Source organism: Sinohyriopsis cumingii, chromosome 14 (assembly GCF_028554795.1).
Source record: "Sinohyriopsis cumingii isolate HCF-2022 chromosome 14, ASM2855479v2, whole genome shotgun sequence".
Lineage (NCBI taxonomy): Eukaryota > Metazoa > Mollusca > Bivalvia > Unionida > Unionidae > Sinohyriopsis > Sinohyriopsis cumingii.
The window spans coordinates 43,863,218-43,880,888 of NC_142974.1; the positions used below are offsets into that span (position 1 = coordinate 43,863,218).

Sequence of the window (17,671 nt, forward strand, 5' to 3'; positions counted from 1 at the left end):
ATTCAACATTTTCATTTGTGTTATGGCCCCTTATTTTCAGACTCTTTCTGCACAATAACTCACTTAATTTCTTTTGAATATCAACCAAATTTTCACCCAATTATCATATTGGTGGCAACATTGCTGTCATCTGTTGATCATCTGTCATCTGTCCATAATATGTATCTTAGCACAAATGTTTTATCACAACTCCTTCTACTACTAGGAGAACTACAATATAACTTGACACACATACACACATGCAAGGTCTAGTTGGTTGTAAATGAAAATGGTGCTTCTCAGACAACAAATTTGCCTGCCATGAAAGACATGTTGAAAATCAAATCTTAATAGAATTTTCCATGTGATTTTCACTAAAAGATTTCGTATGATCTCTAGTTGGTCCTAAATGAAAATAGTGCTGACATGCCATCTAATATGACTACCATGATGACCATCAGGCAACTATTGTTATACCAACTTATTCTGAATTTATAGTCATATCAAATGGGCTTGGCACAATATGACGTTATAATAGTAGGATTGGTCCTAAATGAAAGTTGTGCCAAACTGATATCCAGTATGGCCACCACACTGTGTAGTTGTGTCCATCTTGAAATAGTATAGCTACTCCTCATGAACAGATTGTCATCTAAAATGGCGTTTATGATGTCTGGTTGATCCTAAATGAAAACAGCAGCTCTGAGACATTCCAGTGTGTATCAGGTATGGCTATCAATGTCCAACTTGTAAACCTTGTCACTATTGCTTCTGAATAGCTAGTCACATTGACATAGCTTTCAATTGAAAGACTTCTTATGATGTCTTGTTTGTTGTAAATGAAAATAAGACTGATCTGACAGCCAACATTGCCAACACCATCACCATCTTTAAAATGTTATTGTTATTATTTCTGAATGGATGATCCTATTTGACATATTTTTTACTAATGACCTATATGTAGTTGGTCCAAATGAAAATGATGCTGATATAACTTCCAACATGGCTGGTGTCCATCTTGAAAATATTGGTATTGTTACTCCTGAACTGATGGTAATATGGCATTTCTTTCAAGAAAAGCATTATTAAAATAAATTTTTTGAATTAAGTGCTTAGCAAATTCAGAACATATTTCCAAGACTTATTACCATTGGTTGACTTAAAATAGACTTAGACTTTAGCATTGTCACTAGTCTTGGTATCTGATTTAAATTAGATTCAAAGAGTATCTTTATTTTAGCAACAAATTGAATTAATGTGATGATGGTCAGATTTGGATACAACACACCTGATTTAATTAGAATAGGCATCCCATTAACTTGTAAACACTACCATTGACACTTTTCAGACTCATTTTCTTCTGCTAGACATAGGAATCACTTTTGACTGACACCATTGTTGTAATTATTGTAGCCATGAACGTAACTTTGTACATTTAGCTCAGTTCTCTGTAACCTTTTTCAGTATAGTCATGACACTTAAAAAATATGTATTCATTTTGGAGAGTACTCTCGTTATGGGTAAAATAGATATCTAAGCATATTTTTTACTTGCTAGGAACTACATTAACATTTTTCTTCATTTAATTCCTTTCTCTTTATGTACAATCATTAAACTGGTTTATTTACCTTGTGCAGTATTACTCATACTAAGCTCATTGGAAGCTGATCTGCATACATGAATAGTGGCCCCGAGTGGCCGAGTCGTTTAAAGCGCTTTCTGTTACAGATCACTGCCATCTCACCTCTGTCTGCATGGGTTTAAGTCTTGGATTTGGCCAGTGTTGGTATGTGGGAAAGCTTGCCAGTAGCTTCTCGTGGGTCGGTGGTTCTTTCTGGGGTTTTCCGGGGTTCTTCCTCCACCATTAATACTGGCTGCCATGTATATACATGAATACATTATGCTTGACAAGTACATATAGCCTACCATAAAGTAAATTCTGTCAATCAAAGAGATGCTATCTGCCATTATATAATTTCATTTGTACAGTATGAAGCAGTTTCTGAGCAAGGTTTTCACTAAAATCTCTTTGTACCTAAACATTGGGGAAAATGTAAAATAAATAAAAAATACTTCAGATTAAGTAGTTTTATAAGCTTGCTTTGAAAATATAAATGTATATAAAAAAGACATTTTCAAACTGGTATAAAAATTGAATAATTTCATAGACCTAGGTCAAGCAGCCAAATTTATAAAAATTCTTAATACTGCATATTCCCAACCCCATCAGAAAATCTATCTAGTACATAATCAAAATGTACAAAATAAACATTTCAATCAGTCTCAATTCATCTGTCTTGAGCACATTTTCTTTGCATGACTGGGCTTAGCTGGACAGTTAAAATCAGGTGAAAATATGGACAGAGCATTAAAACAAAAAATCTATTTTATTAGGACATAAATATATGATTGAGAGTGTTATAATTAGAGGTGAAATGATTCATCGATACATTGATGCATCGATACTTTTGCAGTATCGATACACATATTGATATAAGAGGTCAAGAATCGATACAAACAATACTTACAACTTGCACATTATTTTAATCTTCAGCAGTCATGAATAATTATTAGTCATTTGTTTTGTTATTCTTTAAATTGAGAATACATCTGAGCTGTTGCAGGCACAAGCACTCATATTTATTAGTAAAAATGACAAAGACTGTTGAGAGTAACTCACTTGACTTGTACCAATTAACACAAAGAGATCTGGTTCATGATCTGCCTGCCCCCCTCATTTCATGCTGATTAACTTATCCCAACAGCATGTTTGTTATACAGGGGATATTTCAAATGTGTTCACATGTATAATGAAGTACTTTACTCTTCATTTTATGTGAAGTTTCTATGTTGATTCATATCTGATTTACTTTGGTCAGATTTGAAAGCTACACCACCAGTGCGTCAGACTTGACTTCGTTATTCAACTAAATTTGATTGGCACATTGGGCCCTGGAACAAACACTATGTCATAATTAAAACCTTTAATTGAGGAAGTTTTACAAATGCTTGTTTAAAATCCAGGCAACCTAGAAAACCCAAAATGGCTCATTCCCAGTGTGGTTCATCTTTAGATGACAATTTCATTTGGCAAATACTGGCTGATGATGGTGATGGTGACAATAATTTTTAAAGTTATGAAATATTTCAGATTATTGGAGCTGGAAAAGTGTTAATAGAGATACATAAGTGAGTGATTTTTAGCCCGAAAATGGTGTTAATCCAATGTACATGCTAGATGGACAAAAATAGACAGCATGCCAGTCAGTCCACCTTTCAGTGGTAGTTCAAAATTGAATGTAGAAAAGGCAGAGCAGCAAGAGGGGGTCACAGACCAAAAAAGAGTGTGGTGTTGACCTTGTGGGACCCCCATCACGAAGTACCATTTTTGCAATCCTATCCTTGAAAAAAGTAAGACAGTCAAAGAAAAGTAACCAGATGATCAAGTCTACCAAGTCTAATTAAGTCTAATTAAAATACACACAATTTAAAAGTAGAATGCAATTTTCAGTTCTTTTTGCAAACTGTTAAGTCCTAGGGGATAATGAGTTTCAAAACTGTATATCTCTATCAGGGTTAAGATAACTGAATAAATAAGAATGAAAAAAATAAAATGAAAGTAATGACCTTTGTTTGATCATAATACCTCTTTCTGCCCAGCAAAGTGCCAGCTTGGCATCATGATAGATAATGTCTTGTGCTGGAAAATACAAGTTGATAAGGCTGTTTTAAAAGTTAAGCCACTGCTTTATCTCTTGAACAGAATAAAACCTCATCTTCCTCAATAACAGAGAAAGATATTCTAGAATACATATATCAAACCACTCCTGAAATATTGTTCTATCTGGTGTAATGTTGAATCAGAAAATCAAGAAAGATTACCTAAATTTCAAAGAGAGAAACTAGAGTTATTCTTGATGCTGACTTAGATACACCATCAAATTTTTTAAAACAAAGCCTAAGTGGGTTCCATTTCAGCAGAGAACTCATTTTCAAAAGGGTTTACTTGTCTATAAATCCTTACATGGATTGGCTTATGATTATCATAAATGTAACTTTAAATTTGTTGAAAATATTCAGATGTTTGAACTGAGATGCATCTCAAACAACAATTTATATTTACCCAAACCGAATTTGGAGTTTTATAAGAAGAATTTTGTATTTTCTGGAGCCAAGCAATGAAATTCCATACCATCCGATAAAAAGTCTGCAGGCTAATGCGTGAAGCTTTTACAAAGCATCTTTGTAAACATCTACAGAAACAGTCATTTGTATGATTTTGTTTAATTCGGTACTACTACTTTTTAAAACATTGTTATATTATGTCTTCACCTAAAATCTTCTCTGCTACTCTTTGTATGAATCATTAAAGCCTTGTGCATATTTTATTGAAGCAGTAGATCAGTTATCTTGTTTTTAAGAGCATTTGTTTTCTAAAGACACCTCATCTTGTAAACATTAGGCATATATATATATATATATATATATATATATATATATATATATATATATAATGGAAGATTGGTCAGTTTACCAAATGAGCTTCTTTATATAAAATCATTATTATTATTATCATTATTATTATATGTATGATCATATCTACATGGGGATTTCTCAGAAAGACTTCTGATAATGTCCGATTGTTCCTAAATAAAAATGGTACCAATCAAATGTTCAAAATGGCCATCAATGAGACAGTTTTCAAAATATTGTGTTTACCAAACAATTTCTTAAGACATTTGGTTTGTCATAATGGTGTCATTCAGTTATTTAGTGTGTCTGCCACAGCAATGGCCATCTTGAAAATATTGTCACTATTTCTCTGGAATGAATGGTTATACCAGCATCTTTAAAACCTTGCTATCTCTGCTTCCCTTGATCAGAATATCACATTGGCATTGGGGTTTTCACCACAAGACTTTATTTAATGTCTTGTGTATTCTTATATGAATATAGTACCAATCTGTTATCCAGTATGGCAGCCACAGCCTCCATCTTGAAAATCTTGTTGTTGCTAGTCTTTCTGAAAGGAAACTCATATTGACATGGGGTTTTCACTAGAAAATTCTTGATGATGTCAGGTTGGCCCAATATGAAAATGATGGTGGCGTGATGCCCAACATAGCCACTGCAGTAGCCATTTTGAAATCTTGTGATTGATACTTCTGAATGAAAAGTAATATTGCCATGGGTTTTTACCAGAAAATAGCTTATGACGTCTAGTTTGTCCTGAATGAAAATAGTGTTTATATACACAGTGGTCCTTGTGCAAATCTTGTTAATGCTAATCTCCTGAATGTAAAGTAATAATGCCACCGGGCTTTCACCAGAAGACTTATGGTTGGTCAGTAATGAAAATGGTTTCAATCTGATGTCCAATATGATTTGAACATCGGCCATCTTGAAAATATTACCACTACTTATCAGCATGTGTTGTGTACTAAACACTCATTCTGATGTTGGTCATAATGGTGCCTTTCAGACTTTGAGTATACCTGCCAAAGTGTTCATTTTCAAAATCACTATATCTCCCAGATGAAAGGTCATATCAGCATGGGATTTTCACTGTAAGGCTTCTTGTAATGTCTAAATCATTGTAATTGAATAAAGTGCCCATATGATGTTTAAATATGATTACCTAATTGGCCATCTTGAAAATCTAATTGTTATTGCTACATTGCCAGATAAAGACTTCTTATGATGTCTAGTTGGTACTAATACCAATATCATAATGAATAAGGCTGAACTATCACAATAGATTCAATAGTAAGACTTACATAGGGATACAGGTTCATAAAAGAAGGAGGGCCAAATTAATATGCTTAGCTTATCACACATGTTGAGCTGATTATCAGGTGCCAAATATGTAAGGTAAGGGTTTGTATCTCATGGACACAATTATTGTTGTTATGTACATGTATTTATCTTAACTTATGCAAAAAATATTTATGTCAGGGTATGGAACTTAAGGTGCTCTTAATGTGTTTCAGGAAGAGGATTACTACCTTGCTCCATGTATGCTTCGGCAGGCCATGCCAAAGGAAGTAATCTCCCCTGAATTAGATCCAGAGATGGAGAGCACAGCAGTTCTTTGCTTTGTTTGTACAGACAATTTTTTACCACCACCTGTATTCCATAGACTTATTGGTGCCTGTTTGACTCACTGGCCCATTGCTAAGCAAAAGTCAGAGAATATAATCTACTGTGGCTGCTGTGTGTTTGATCTCGACCATAATCACAGATTGACCCTGTACTTCAGAGACCATGTCATCTTTGCACGAGTGACAAAGATGCGAGTCACGGATATGAGTTGGTCATCAAAGCTTTGCAGTGAAGCCCGAAAGGTCATCAGTGATAATCTGTCAAAGATAATTGGAAACCTGGGCCAGAGCCTGCAGTTTGAGATAAATGTACAGTGCCCTCATTCAGATGCAGACAGTTTTGAGGGCCTGATTACAGTGTCACTGCTTCAAGAGAATGAAAAAACAGTTTGCCATTCCCATGACAAGAGTCACACACTTGTGTCAAGAGAACTATTAAAATTTTGGTTTCAGGATGAGGTGAGTACAAATACATTAGTCACCCTATGATAAGCCCAAAGAAAGGTCTTCTAGAATCTATCAGATATTTTGTCCTTTGCATCGGGTATTATCACAATAATGCAATCTTGACTGCAAGGTCACGTTGAACTTTCAGCATCAGAAATTCTGGATCATCACTTCAGAAGTGAATCCAGATAAAGGTGGGTGTGGATGTTGTTAGATTGTTTGACCCCTCCCCCCAGGTTAAAATAATACACTTTTAGGTGAAATACAAGAATGTTAGCCGTTTAAAGTACAGTGAACCAGCTCTTGTAAACAGGAATCCTCCGATAAAATCTTGCATTTTTCCTTCTTTTTTGGTTGTCCCATATACAGCATCATCCACATAAATAGGTTACAGCAACATATACTGAATAACATGGACACAATAGATTTAATTTAGCTAAATATTCCAAATCACTCAAGAGTCTTAGAAACATGTGGTGTTCATGACAATCCCAAATGCTGTTGTTTATCATACATTTCACCATTCTTCCAGTCTCATACATGCCAAGCATTACGTTTCTTTCATCATATTACATTTTCTGCTAGACTGTGTATGGATTATGCTTTTTTGCTACATCAAAAAATACAAAAAATAATGCAGTAAAAAGTTGTTTTTGTTCTTTTATTATCATTTCTTTAATTCCACTCATAAATTTGAGAATATTCTTAAAAAGATGACTACTGTGCAAGATTAGCGTAAGAGTACTTTCCACATCAAATCAGTATCACTTTACAAAGGAAGAATATGAGAGTAATGTAATACAGTACTCTGAGCACCTAACCATGATCATTGCAGAGTTCCAGTTTATGATCATTCAGGGAAAGTTGCAGATGTAGACTAGCTGAAGTGAGTGCTAAATATAAATAATTTTTCAGTATATTTTGTGTTTGTATTCTGGATCTAATCCATATGGATTTTGCCCTTTGTGACTAGAATTTTGACCAGCTGCCAAATCACGTTAGTATTTCTTACATGCTGTAATTCTAGCATGGAATATATAGATTATACTTTTTATGCCCAAATTATGTGTTTTTGCCACTTATAGCAATAATAATGCTTATACCTCTTGGGGGGGGGGAGGGTTGGCATGTATGCAGTCTAACTAAAGTTTGAAAAGAAGGAAATGATTTATTAAAAAAGCTATCTGGCATAAATCATTCTTTGAAATAATCAACATGTTAGCTTTAACTGATGTTAAGATATTTGGTTTAAAATTAAGAGGTGCTACACCTTAATTCAGTCAACAAAGTCACTTGTAATTCAGTCTTTTTCTACCGAGTGCTCCAAAAGTATGATGTGATTCATTCAACAAATTCCTTTAGTGACTGATCTAATAAAACATTCACATGTGACTTCTAAAGAGAACAACAACTTTTTCTTTACCATCCATTTTAGAAGGGTTTCAACATCATATCTGTTAAACATTCAGCTCTTTATATCTGAACAAAAATAACAAAATTTGTCATTAATATTTGCAGACTTTTGAAAAAGAATCACTATTACATTTAAAAAATTTGATGCACTGAATATAAAATTAGAAGAATGCCTATATGTACATATATGACATCTGATTGTGATCATGCCTCAGTTCATGTTCATTGCATGATGGCAACTGTTCAGTCTGTTATGACTCTATTGTCCTAAACAAAGTAACAGGGAAAAGCAAAAGCCAACACATTTTTCAAAATTCAACAAATAATTTATTTCCCTAGAATGCAAAGTGAAAATTTATAAAGAACTCACATTATTATTAATTAAATCTCAAAGAGTCTTAAAACTTCTATCACAAGTCCTAATGTATGAAGTTCCAATTGATTTCCAGTGATGTTCCAAATAAGTACAAATATTGAATGTGTTGATGTGCCTTGAACATGCTAATGTGCCAATAGCCTGGAATGTGGCAATGTGCTAACAGTCTTTTGATGCATCACAGTAATATAATCCGAATTGTCCTTGTCTGAATTCACAATTATTCCAGATTAATGTTTCAGTCCAAGAAAATTATTGAGCACTTTGTAATTGCAGTGAATAATTTAAATAATTAAATTCATCCCAATTAAAAACTAAAATCAACTGTTAGACTGATTTTGCTTCACATGTTATATATATATATAAATGGAATAAACTGACAACAAACAGGGCAAAACTAGTATCTAATTAGCCTGAGTGATTTTGACTCTTAATGAGTCTTTTTTAAGGGCAAATACAAAACAAGGACAAGACAAACAAATAAAACAGACAAACGATTGTGTTTGCAAAACTTTACATCACTATTTCTACAGGAATGAAACATTTAAATTTATTATGTTTCAACTTGTTTACTTTAACTTGATGCAGATGCTGGAAAATATTTTTGATTGACCTAGAAATCGAGGAGCCATAATATTCACTATCAGTTTATTACATTTATCTTAATTCCAGACACACGTGATCCCTTGCTGGATCCAGTGCACTTATAAGGATTGTCATTCACCATATGATTTGTATTCCATATATATATATATATATATATATATCATTACATTGTAATGTTTTTGTTTATTTGTTAGTATAATAAGAACTGCCAATTCTTGTTTTCATCTGGTATCAAATAATAATAATAATAATAATAATAATAATAGTGATAATAAAAATAATGTTTATAATAATAACAATAACATTTACAGTAACAAGATATACAAATATAACATGTTGGATAATTAAAGGCAAAAGAAAATGTTCAGAATAATTGAATTTTATAATGAAATAAGATGATTTCTTTTTTTATTGATAAAATATAATTCATTATTTTATGATTGAAATTACATGAAAAAATATATAATGCATGAAATAAATCAAATGAATTTACCTTAATTGATGAATGATGATGGAGTTTATTATTATTATTATTATTATTAAAAGGTTTGATATTTACCAGATTAAAAATGTAAATCCGGTAATAATATTAAATATTTAACAAAATAGAATTACTGGAAGTTCAAAGATGATCTTCATGTTTCATTGAAGGTTTTCAGGATGTAAGTAAAAATGTACACTTCACACATTGTGTATGATATATAATAACCAAACTCTGTTCTAGTTAGCCTAATTATGTTGTGTTTATTTCTAGTGAAACTTCTGCTGTTTAAATTATTTTGTTAACATTTTCTTCCTACAAACCTAAAACCTTGTTAACAGATTAGCATTAACAGAATTTGAAACACCCTAGAGGGAACAGTAAGAACAAAATCATTGATTGCAAGAAATTTGTTTGTATCTTTGCAGTGCACTTGGCAAATTTAAAGTGATCACAATTGTAATGTCAAATATGCAGATTTCTCGTTTCATTGACAATTTCAAATACATTTATCAAAGTAAGGGCTATAGAATGGAAACCCATATATTAAAGCTCTTTGTTTTAGTTATCTCTGGTACAAATTCTTTGTTATTACTCTAGCAGAAATTATCCTAAGAATTCTAGATCCAAAATGTAATCATTCTGTAACTTTTAATAATCAGTTCTCTCTTATTCTTAACCCAAATTTCCACCTTGTATTAATTTCAAAAGCAAATACATGTAATGACATATTTAAACATGACTGTATTTTCTGCCATAGCCAGGTGAAAAAATTTACTCCTCAAATAAGTGGTGCAAGTCAGACTGAAATCTTATTGAAATCATTCTCCATCTCTTTACTGCCTGGACTATTTCCATTCCAGGTGGAATCCAAATGGTTTCCTTTTCAGTAATGAGTGTTTTCTGCCTCTCTTATGTGTAAGGATATTGATTATAAAAGGGATCATAAACTGAAATGTTAGCATTGAAGACGCTTAAACTTTTGTGCACAAGATGTCACAGTACAGAACACATGTACTTCTTGATTGAAGTACACATTAACTGTTGCAACAATAAAGGTGTGTGCTTATTTGCATTTCTCAAGGTAAATATCCCAAAAGCAAGGGTACCAATGATAACTGCCTTAGTCACCAGCTTCACACAGTATAATTATAACCTGACAGACAGAACCTATGTAGAAGATATCAGTTGAAAGCACCAATAGAAGCCACAGATATTGAAAATGAAAAACTCCATGATGATATTCAGTCAATGGCCTGATTTCCAGGTTCCCTCACTTCAACACTGGTACCCTTCTTAATTAACAATTCCTATAAAAGCTCTATTTACGAAAGCTCTTGGTAGGATTTTAGCATCAAGAGAAGATGAGGTTACAGCTTGAAACAAAGTCCTGGAGAAAAAAAGTCAGACATTTATGATATCGTAAAACATGCTGACAAAAATGTAAAAGAGAAATAATACAAGACGGAGATAGGTCTGTTCAAGTACCAATAAAATCTTCTTGTTTTTCATCTGACGTGTGTGTGCTTATAAAAAATGATCATTCTGAGATTGAAAATATGTGTTTGAATTCAGTACATCATAACCCTTTCCATTCCCAAATTGTCGTTTAAGTCGTATAAGCACAAGTAGCAGACACAAAGTCCGAAACATGACTAATTTCTTTATAACAATTCCACTCACACCCTCCAACCAGAATTCCATCCCATTTAGAAAGTCTTGTAATTTATAACACAGGAGTTTGGTAATGGTCTACATACAGTACTTGTGTTTATGAATTTGGAATTTAGAGGTGGTAAACTATAATTTATTCTTATAATATATTTTTGACCTGAAACATTCTTTTCAAGACATTTTAACCTGTGTGTATTTTTTCTGTTGATTTTAAACAGAAACAACGTTATGATTGTTTGTCAAAGAGACGGACATAAAGGTTGCCTGATATATATCATGGATATGATACACTGTTGTAGAGATATTTTGTGGTATCATCTTAATGCCATTTCAGTAAAGTACACAAAAGGGACTTGCTATGTTACATTTATTTTAATGTTGAAAATTGACTATGATCTCAATGAATCAGCCCCATCTGTTTACAGATACACATGGCTGACAGTTTAAATAATGCATTAGACTTCCTGGGTGCTGACAGTAAAATTAATTGTTATAAATTTTAATAAGTAAGCTTAATTATCCTTAGGTGCACTGATAATGACTGACACTTAACATGTTTACATGGATAACAGCCATGGAAAACCAATCCTATAGAGAAGAGACGAGTGTATACACAATATCAGTAGCTAAACTGTTAATGAAGTAATTAATACTACATGCTACACTGTTGGCAAATCTTTTTATCAGCATGCTGCATATTTTATTCAGTTAAAGACTTATCAAGACATTTTGTATGCATTCAACATGTTCAAGTTATGTAAAACAATTTAATTTTGTGCATTTAGTCCAACGTTAGCAGGGTATTGCTTGTTGTAAACTCAGTCCATGTTGTATGATGGCACATTCAATCTATATCAGCTAAACCTTAGGTTCTAGTTCCAGATGGTATGTACATATCCAAATGACAGCACATGTACTTGGATCAGTTTGATAATCATTCAAATATACTATATAATCACACACTGTCTGAATTAGTCTTGGTCATGCATTGTGTAAGCACAATTAACATCTTGATTGGAACTTGGCCTCATAGAGCAAGTTTTTGCATTTTGTGGTATTCACATAGTACAGATTATATTCCCAAAAGTGGAATTTGTTTCAAACCAGGGAGTACAGTACCTAATTTAATCCATTCTTTATAGAATTCTCTGTTAGATTCTTGTTCAGAAAAATGATTATATTATCTACTCTCCACAGGTGAGATGGACTTAGAAACTGAGATTCCATGTCTTGCTTATATATCTATCCAGGATGCAGGAATGAGTTTTTGAATGTGTCTTATGTTATGTGTTTAGGCTCGAATAGACAATAACAAAAGAAAGAGAGAAAACAACAAACTTTGAAAAATTTAACAAATAATTTACTTCCCTGGAAAAACACTAAAAATAAAAAAATAAGAACTTACAGTTTTAAGAATCAAATCCAAAAATAATCCAAGAATAATCCACAAATTAAAATTTTAGAAGTCCTAATAATGAAATGTTCTAATGAATCCAAGGTGGAAGGCGATGACGTATGTTGCATCCTGTACAGTGCTGTCATTTAGCTAAAGAAACGCAAGAAATAACACTCCAGTGTTGGCAATCTGAATAAATTTTTTTAGAAATATCTTTGTTCAAGAATTCTGTATGAGCACTAAAATATTTTCAGAGAAACGAATTAATCTTTTAAAATCCAAATCTGAAGAAAATTTAAAATGTAATTCTCAAAACTGGTCATGAACACACACACTTTCCAGTGTAAAGGAAAATCCCAAACTGACGAAATATCTCGGTAACAAAGAGTATACAGTAACTAATGAAATGCATAACAGATTCCCAGATGAGGGTAAACTTTCTAGAATCCTCCAGAAGCATTCATGCCTAATAGCATGTAGTCCCAGTATGACCCTGACAAAAACCAATCATTTTATTCTAACAATAAGATAATAAAAAGTTGTTTACTTCTCTAAGAGATTTTCTGAATTAAGGTCAGGAATAAGGTCAACATATGATACAATGTTCAGTGTAAACGATCAAACTATAAGGTCAAACTAATTTCTGGAAAATATCAAATTCCTAGTAAACAAAACTACATTATTTTGACATGTAATGAAATTAAAAGTAAAAAGATTTTAAAACTTATAAACAATAAAGTTAAATATAAATTAAATCAAATATATGTAACAATGTGCATATTGAAAAAGTACTGTATAGAATGAGCTGCATTGGTTTAAGGGATGGTTTGTAGATAATTTATATTTTCTTGCCCACAGAACTTGCAGGTAAGGAATGTATACAAGTTTTCTTGACCACAAAATAAATTGATATGGGGGTCAAAAGATCAATGGTTATGGTCAGCGGTATACCTGTCATGCATTCCAGTTTAACTGGAATCATTCTGAGTTTTTATCCAGCATACCAAAAATTCCTAATTTGAAACCACTTATTTTGATTCTTGAGCTGTTTATTCATTATTCCCCTTGAAAAAAATTAAAAAAATAAAATTATTGCCCTGTAAAGCAGTGTTTTGCTTTGCAGGTGCAGCCATATTTCCAGTAATATTTTGACACAAGCACATTGTACTAACTTGATAACCTTCTTTACATTTGCAGGAAGTCAAATGCCTTCCATTTATCTTGTGCATAGGCTGCTGCACAAGAACTTCCATTTGTGTTTGCTTAATTTATGCTCAGATGGTCATGTCACAGTTTTTAATCATAGCATCCTTACAGTTCTATAACATAAATTTTCCAATTCTTCCTACACCACATTTGATGTATTGTATTTTGGGTAGAGGTAACATTTTAGATTTCAGGTCCATTTTCACTTGTCCTCTTTAACTTTTGAGCAGCTTAAGGTCACACATATTTGGTACATTTGTGTATTGTCTTTAGAAAATTTGTTGCATTCCACTTCAGAGGTCATATCAGAGTTGCCTTTTTGTCTCTGCTTTATCTCCTAAAATCTGTTTGAGCTTCAGGATGAGCCATAGCTTTCAGATGTTATTGTTTTATGACATCACATGTGTCACAGTCAAGGTTTAATATTAATAGTCAAAGTCACTGATCAGTTTCTTCTCCCTTTTGCATTTTAACTGTAATGTCCTTTGAGACAGAATGATTTGTTACATTTTCCACATCCATCAAATTACAGCCGTGCCACAAAGGTAACAGCCAGATCGCATTATTATTTATTTGTATGACCTGACTGCAGAAGACAGAGGGACAACCAATTAACTGAATTTGATTGCTTTTGATTCCCATGTTGATATTTTTTAAGATTAATAAAAAAATTTGAGAAGTTAAATTTTGTTAGAGAATCTGTTAAGATTTATCTAACTTTGTTGAACATGTTGATATTTTTTAAGATTAATAAAAAAATTTGAGAAGTTAAATTTTGTTAGAGAATCTGTTAAGATTTATCTAACTTTGTTGAACATGAAGAATAGTTGAATTTGTTTGACATTAAGTGCTAGTGCTCTGTAAGTTTATACAAATGCACTAAAACATACTACGTGCAGATGGAAAACACACTGTATATTAAATAGGAAAGTTGTAACGTCTTTAAATGGAAATTCCTTTATTTTATTTTATCAAAAGAGTTTTTAAAAAAAATATGTTACTGAGTATTTTTGCCAATTTCACCATTTCAAACTATATAATTTTGTAAAATATAGAAATTTATAGGAATGTTAGAAATATATATAGGACATGTATAGAAATCTTGCTTTTTTAAATATTTACATCTACTATAAACCCTAAATATAAAATATCAGTCAAAAACAAAAGATATTGTGAATGAATTTTACATATAGTACCTCTTCTTTTGTGCATGGGAAGTAACATGATGCAAATCCTTACCATACAATTGTTTATCAGTGTTTATGCTTTGAATTTTTAAAAAAATATTAAATTGCTCATTTGTTTGGTGATGTTTTCCAGCTTCCAATACTTAAAAGTCTGCCCCTTTCCTACAGGTCAAACAAAACTGTAAGCAACAGCAACAAGGAATGGAGGAAAGACATCCAGCTGATTTTGAAGAGGACCAAGAAGATGCACCTATTACCCAGGAACACATGAACCATGCTCGTCTGTGTAATGCACTGACAACTGTTTGTGCAGATGCTCTGAGGGAAATCCTCCTGACCCAAGTTCCTGCACCGCACACAAGCATCTACCAGGCAATCCTAGCCAACCAGACCAACTTAAGCAGACTGAACAAAGATCAGTCTCAACTGGTATTCCCAGATCCACAAGGTCGCTACACAGGGACAGTGGACAACTTTGATATTTCCTTACTGTATGCTATAATAAGAAATATCAGTGCACTTCCTGCTCCATCAAATGGCTGGGGAAACCCTCCAACAGATCAGCCAAGAGACGCAACACTTGGAGCAAGCGTGGAGAGGATCCGCTTATACAGGAATATAATCAGTGGTCATTCAGTGGATGGAAAGATAAGCCAGAAAGAGTTTGAGGAATACTGGAAAATGATTGATGAGGTTCTTCTTGACATCGAAAATTTAACTGGTAATCAAAACTTCCATGAAGAATTAGAAAAGCGTAAGAACCAGGTCATCATGCCTTATGAAGCCCATGAATTACAAAAGACATTCCAGGAGTACAAAAAACAAATGGATGGTAAATAAATAACTATTTTACTTATTCAGCATTTGTAATTTTTAAGCACATAAGTGCTCCACTTTTCTGCTCCTGACAACTATTGATCATTAGCCAATAAAAAAGCAATAAAAATATTTTAAAATGTCACACTATCCTGTTTCTATTTTTATTTTAAAAACAACTGGACCCCCAAATCCATTGCCTTAATATTCAGCATTGCATGTAATGAACATGACTCCATTCCTTTCTTATTTCATAAATAATCATTTTCTTTGTGGAAAAAAGTGAATTCTGCTGGAATATGTTTTCAGAAATGATTTATAGCAGCTGACTTGTATGCTACAGTGCCAGGGAGAATATATAACAGTATCAATCAAACAAAGATTTTATAAAATTAGTTTGTATCAAGCATAAGTGTGAAGTTAACGTTGTTTTCATGCTGAGTGTGCCAGTCGTGTTGAGTGTGCCAGTCACAAAAAGTGAGTTTCAAGTGAGAATCTTATCTCAACCATCCAGGCTTGGCTGCCACAGTGTCTTTCTCTGGCCCTGGGCATTGTACCGCCTTTTCCTTGGCAATGATTAGTCTTTCATGTGATGTGTCAATGAACACGAATCAGTCAATCAATCAATCATAATTAAAGATAAAAATTAACAGTTGCTTTTGCACTTGACAGTTTAGAATTATATTTATGTATCAATTGTATCTAGCATGCAAAAATAATTCTTTTGTTGGTACCCATCCACTCTTTGAAAATTTCCACTGAAAAATGTTTAATTTTGTACTATAATCATACGTCCTTTTTTTGCAGCTGCAGCAGATGATATTCATTCAATATTGATGACAGCACTCTCAAGGGTGGGGGATCTCAGAGGCCGTAAAACCTGATAAAGGAGTTTATTCTTCTAGCACAAGAGGTGCAGATGCACATGGTTTTAATAGTGGTGTAGATGTACATGGTTTTAACAGTGGTGTAGATGTACATGGTTTTAATAGTGGACTTATTAGGCAACATGTGTGCAAGTGATACTCACACTTAGGTACATACACCTATATATAATTACTGGTTTTTATTTTCTTTTTTATTTACTTCTAAAGTAAATTGATGTAAAATATGATGATATGGAAAATAATCATCTGTCATGTAAGTGCATGTTATTATAGATATTTATTCCCACATTTCAGATATATGAAGTGAAACACATAAAAACAGAAAATAATAGGTTAAAGAAAGGTTGTTTTGTATTTGTTGTCATAATGTTGTCCAAACATTGTTTTGTAAAAATTGTAGGTTCTGCTTGCTTGATTCATCAAACAAACTTTTAACTAAACTAAACTCTGAGCAGAAGTGCTTGTGGAATGGCCTGTTATCAATTGTACAGTGTTTAACTTTCATCCAACTGTCAGCAAAAGTCTGTTATCACTGCTCCTCCTAGATTAGATTGAGGATTACCATACACCACATATACGAAGTCATGGATATATTGTTTTCTTTAATAAATTGCTTATGATTAACAAAGATGAATATATGATAAAAATATATGGCTAGTTTCTTTCATTTTAATAAGTGTTTTGTTTGTCTATGTTATTGTAACATGCAGTGGGGGGGGGGGCACAAATTTAACACAAATTTATAAGTCTTGGGACTCATAACCTAGGTGAAAAGAAGTTTCACCATATGTTCTGGGACAGGACAAAAATTATTTTATCATGAACCAATATATATGGTAAATAAGGTACCATGAAAGTTTACATAAACATTCATCCCAGTGTCTATTTGGCCCAAAATGAAAATGATACAGCTAAGACATCCCATATGACTACCACATCAACCATCTTGAAAATATTGTTATTGATACTCCTCCTGAATGGATGGTCATGTCAGGATGTGGTTTTCACTGAATAACTTCTTATAGTATCTAGTTGGTTCTAATGAAAAATGGTGCTGATCTAACATCAGTAAAACTTGATCCAATCTGATATTCAATATGGT

The 17,671-nt window shown here is 32.8% G+C and overlaps 1 protein-coding gene across 2 annotated transcripts in view; it reads left to right on the forward strand.

The window, feature by feature from the left end:
• Positions 1 to 17,220, forward strand: part of LOC149783660 (uncharacterized) — a 106,957-nt gene extending 89,737 nt beyond the window's left edge. For both annotated transcript variants that reach the window (XM_089931901.1, XM_089931902.1), the window contains 3 exons: positions 5,970 to 6,539; positions 15,035 to 15,698; positions 16,490 to 17,220. In XM_089931901.1, coding sequence (XP_089788027.1) covers positions 5,970 to 6,539; positions 15,035 to 15,698; positions 16,490 to 16,566 — 1,311 coding nt within the window. In that variant the 3' untranslated portion in view covers positions 16,567 to 17,220. The remainder of the gene's footprint in view (positions 1 to 5,969; positions 6,540 to 15,034; positions 15,699 to 16,489) is intronic.
• Positions 17,221 to 17,671: the final 451 nt, after the last annotated feature.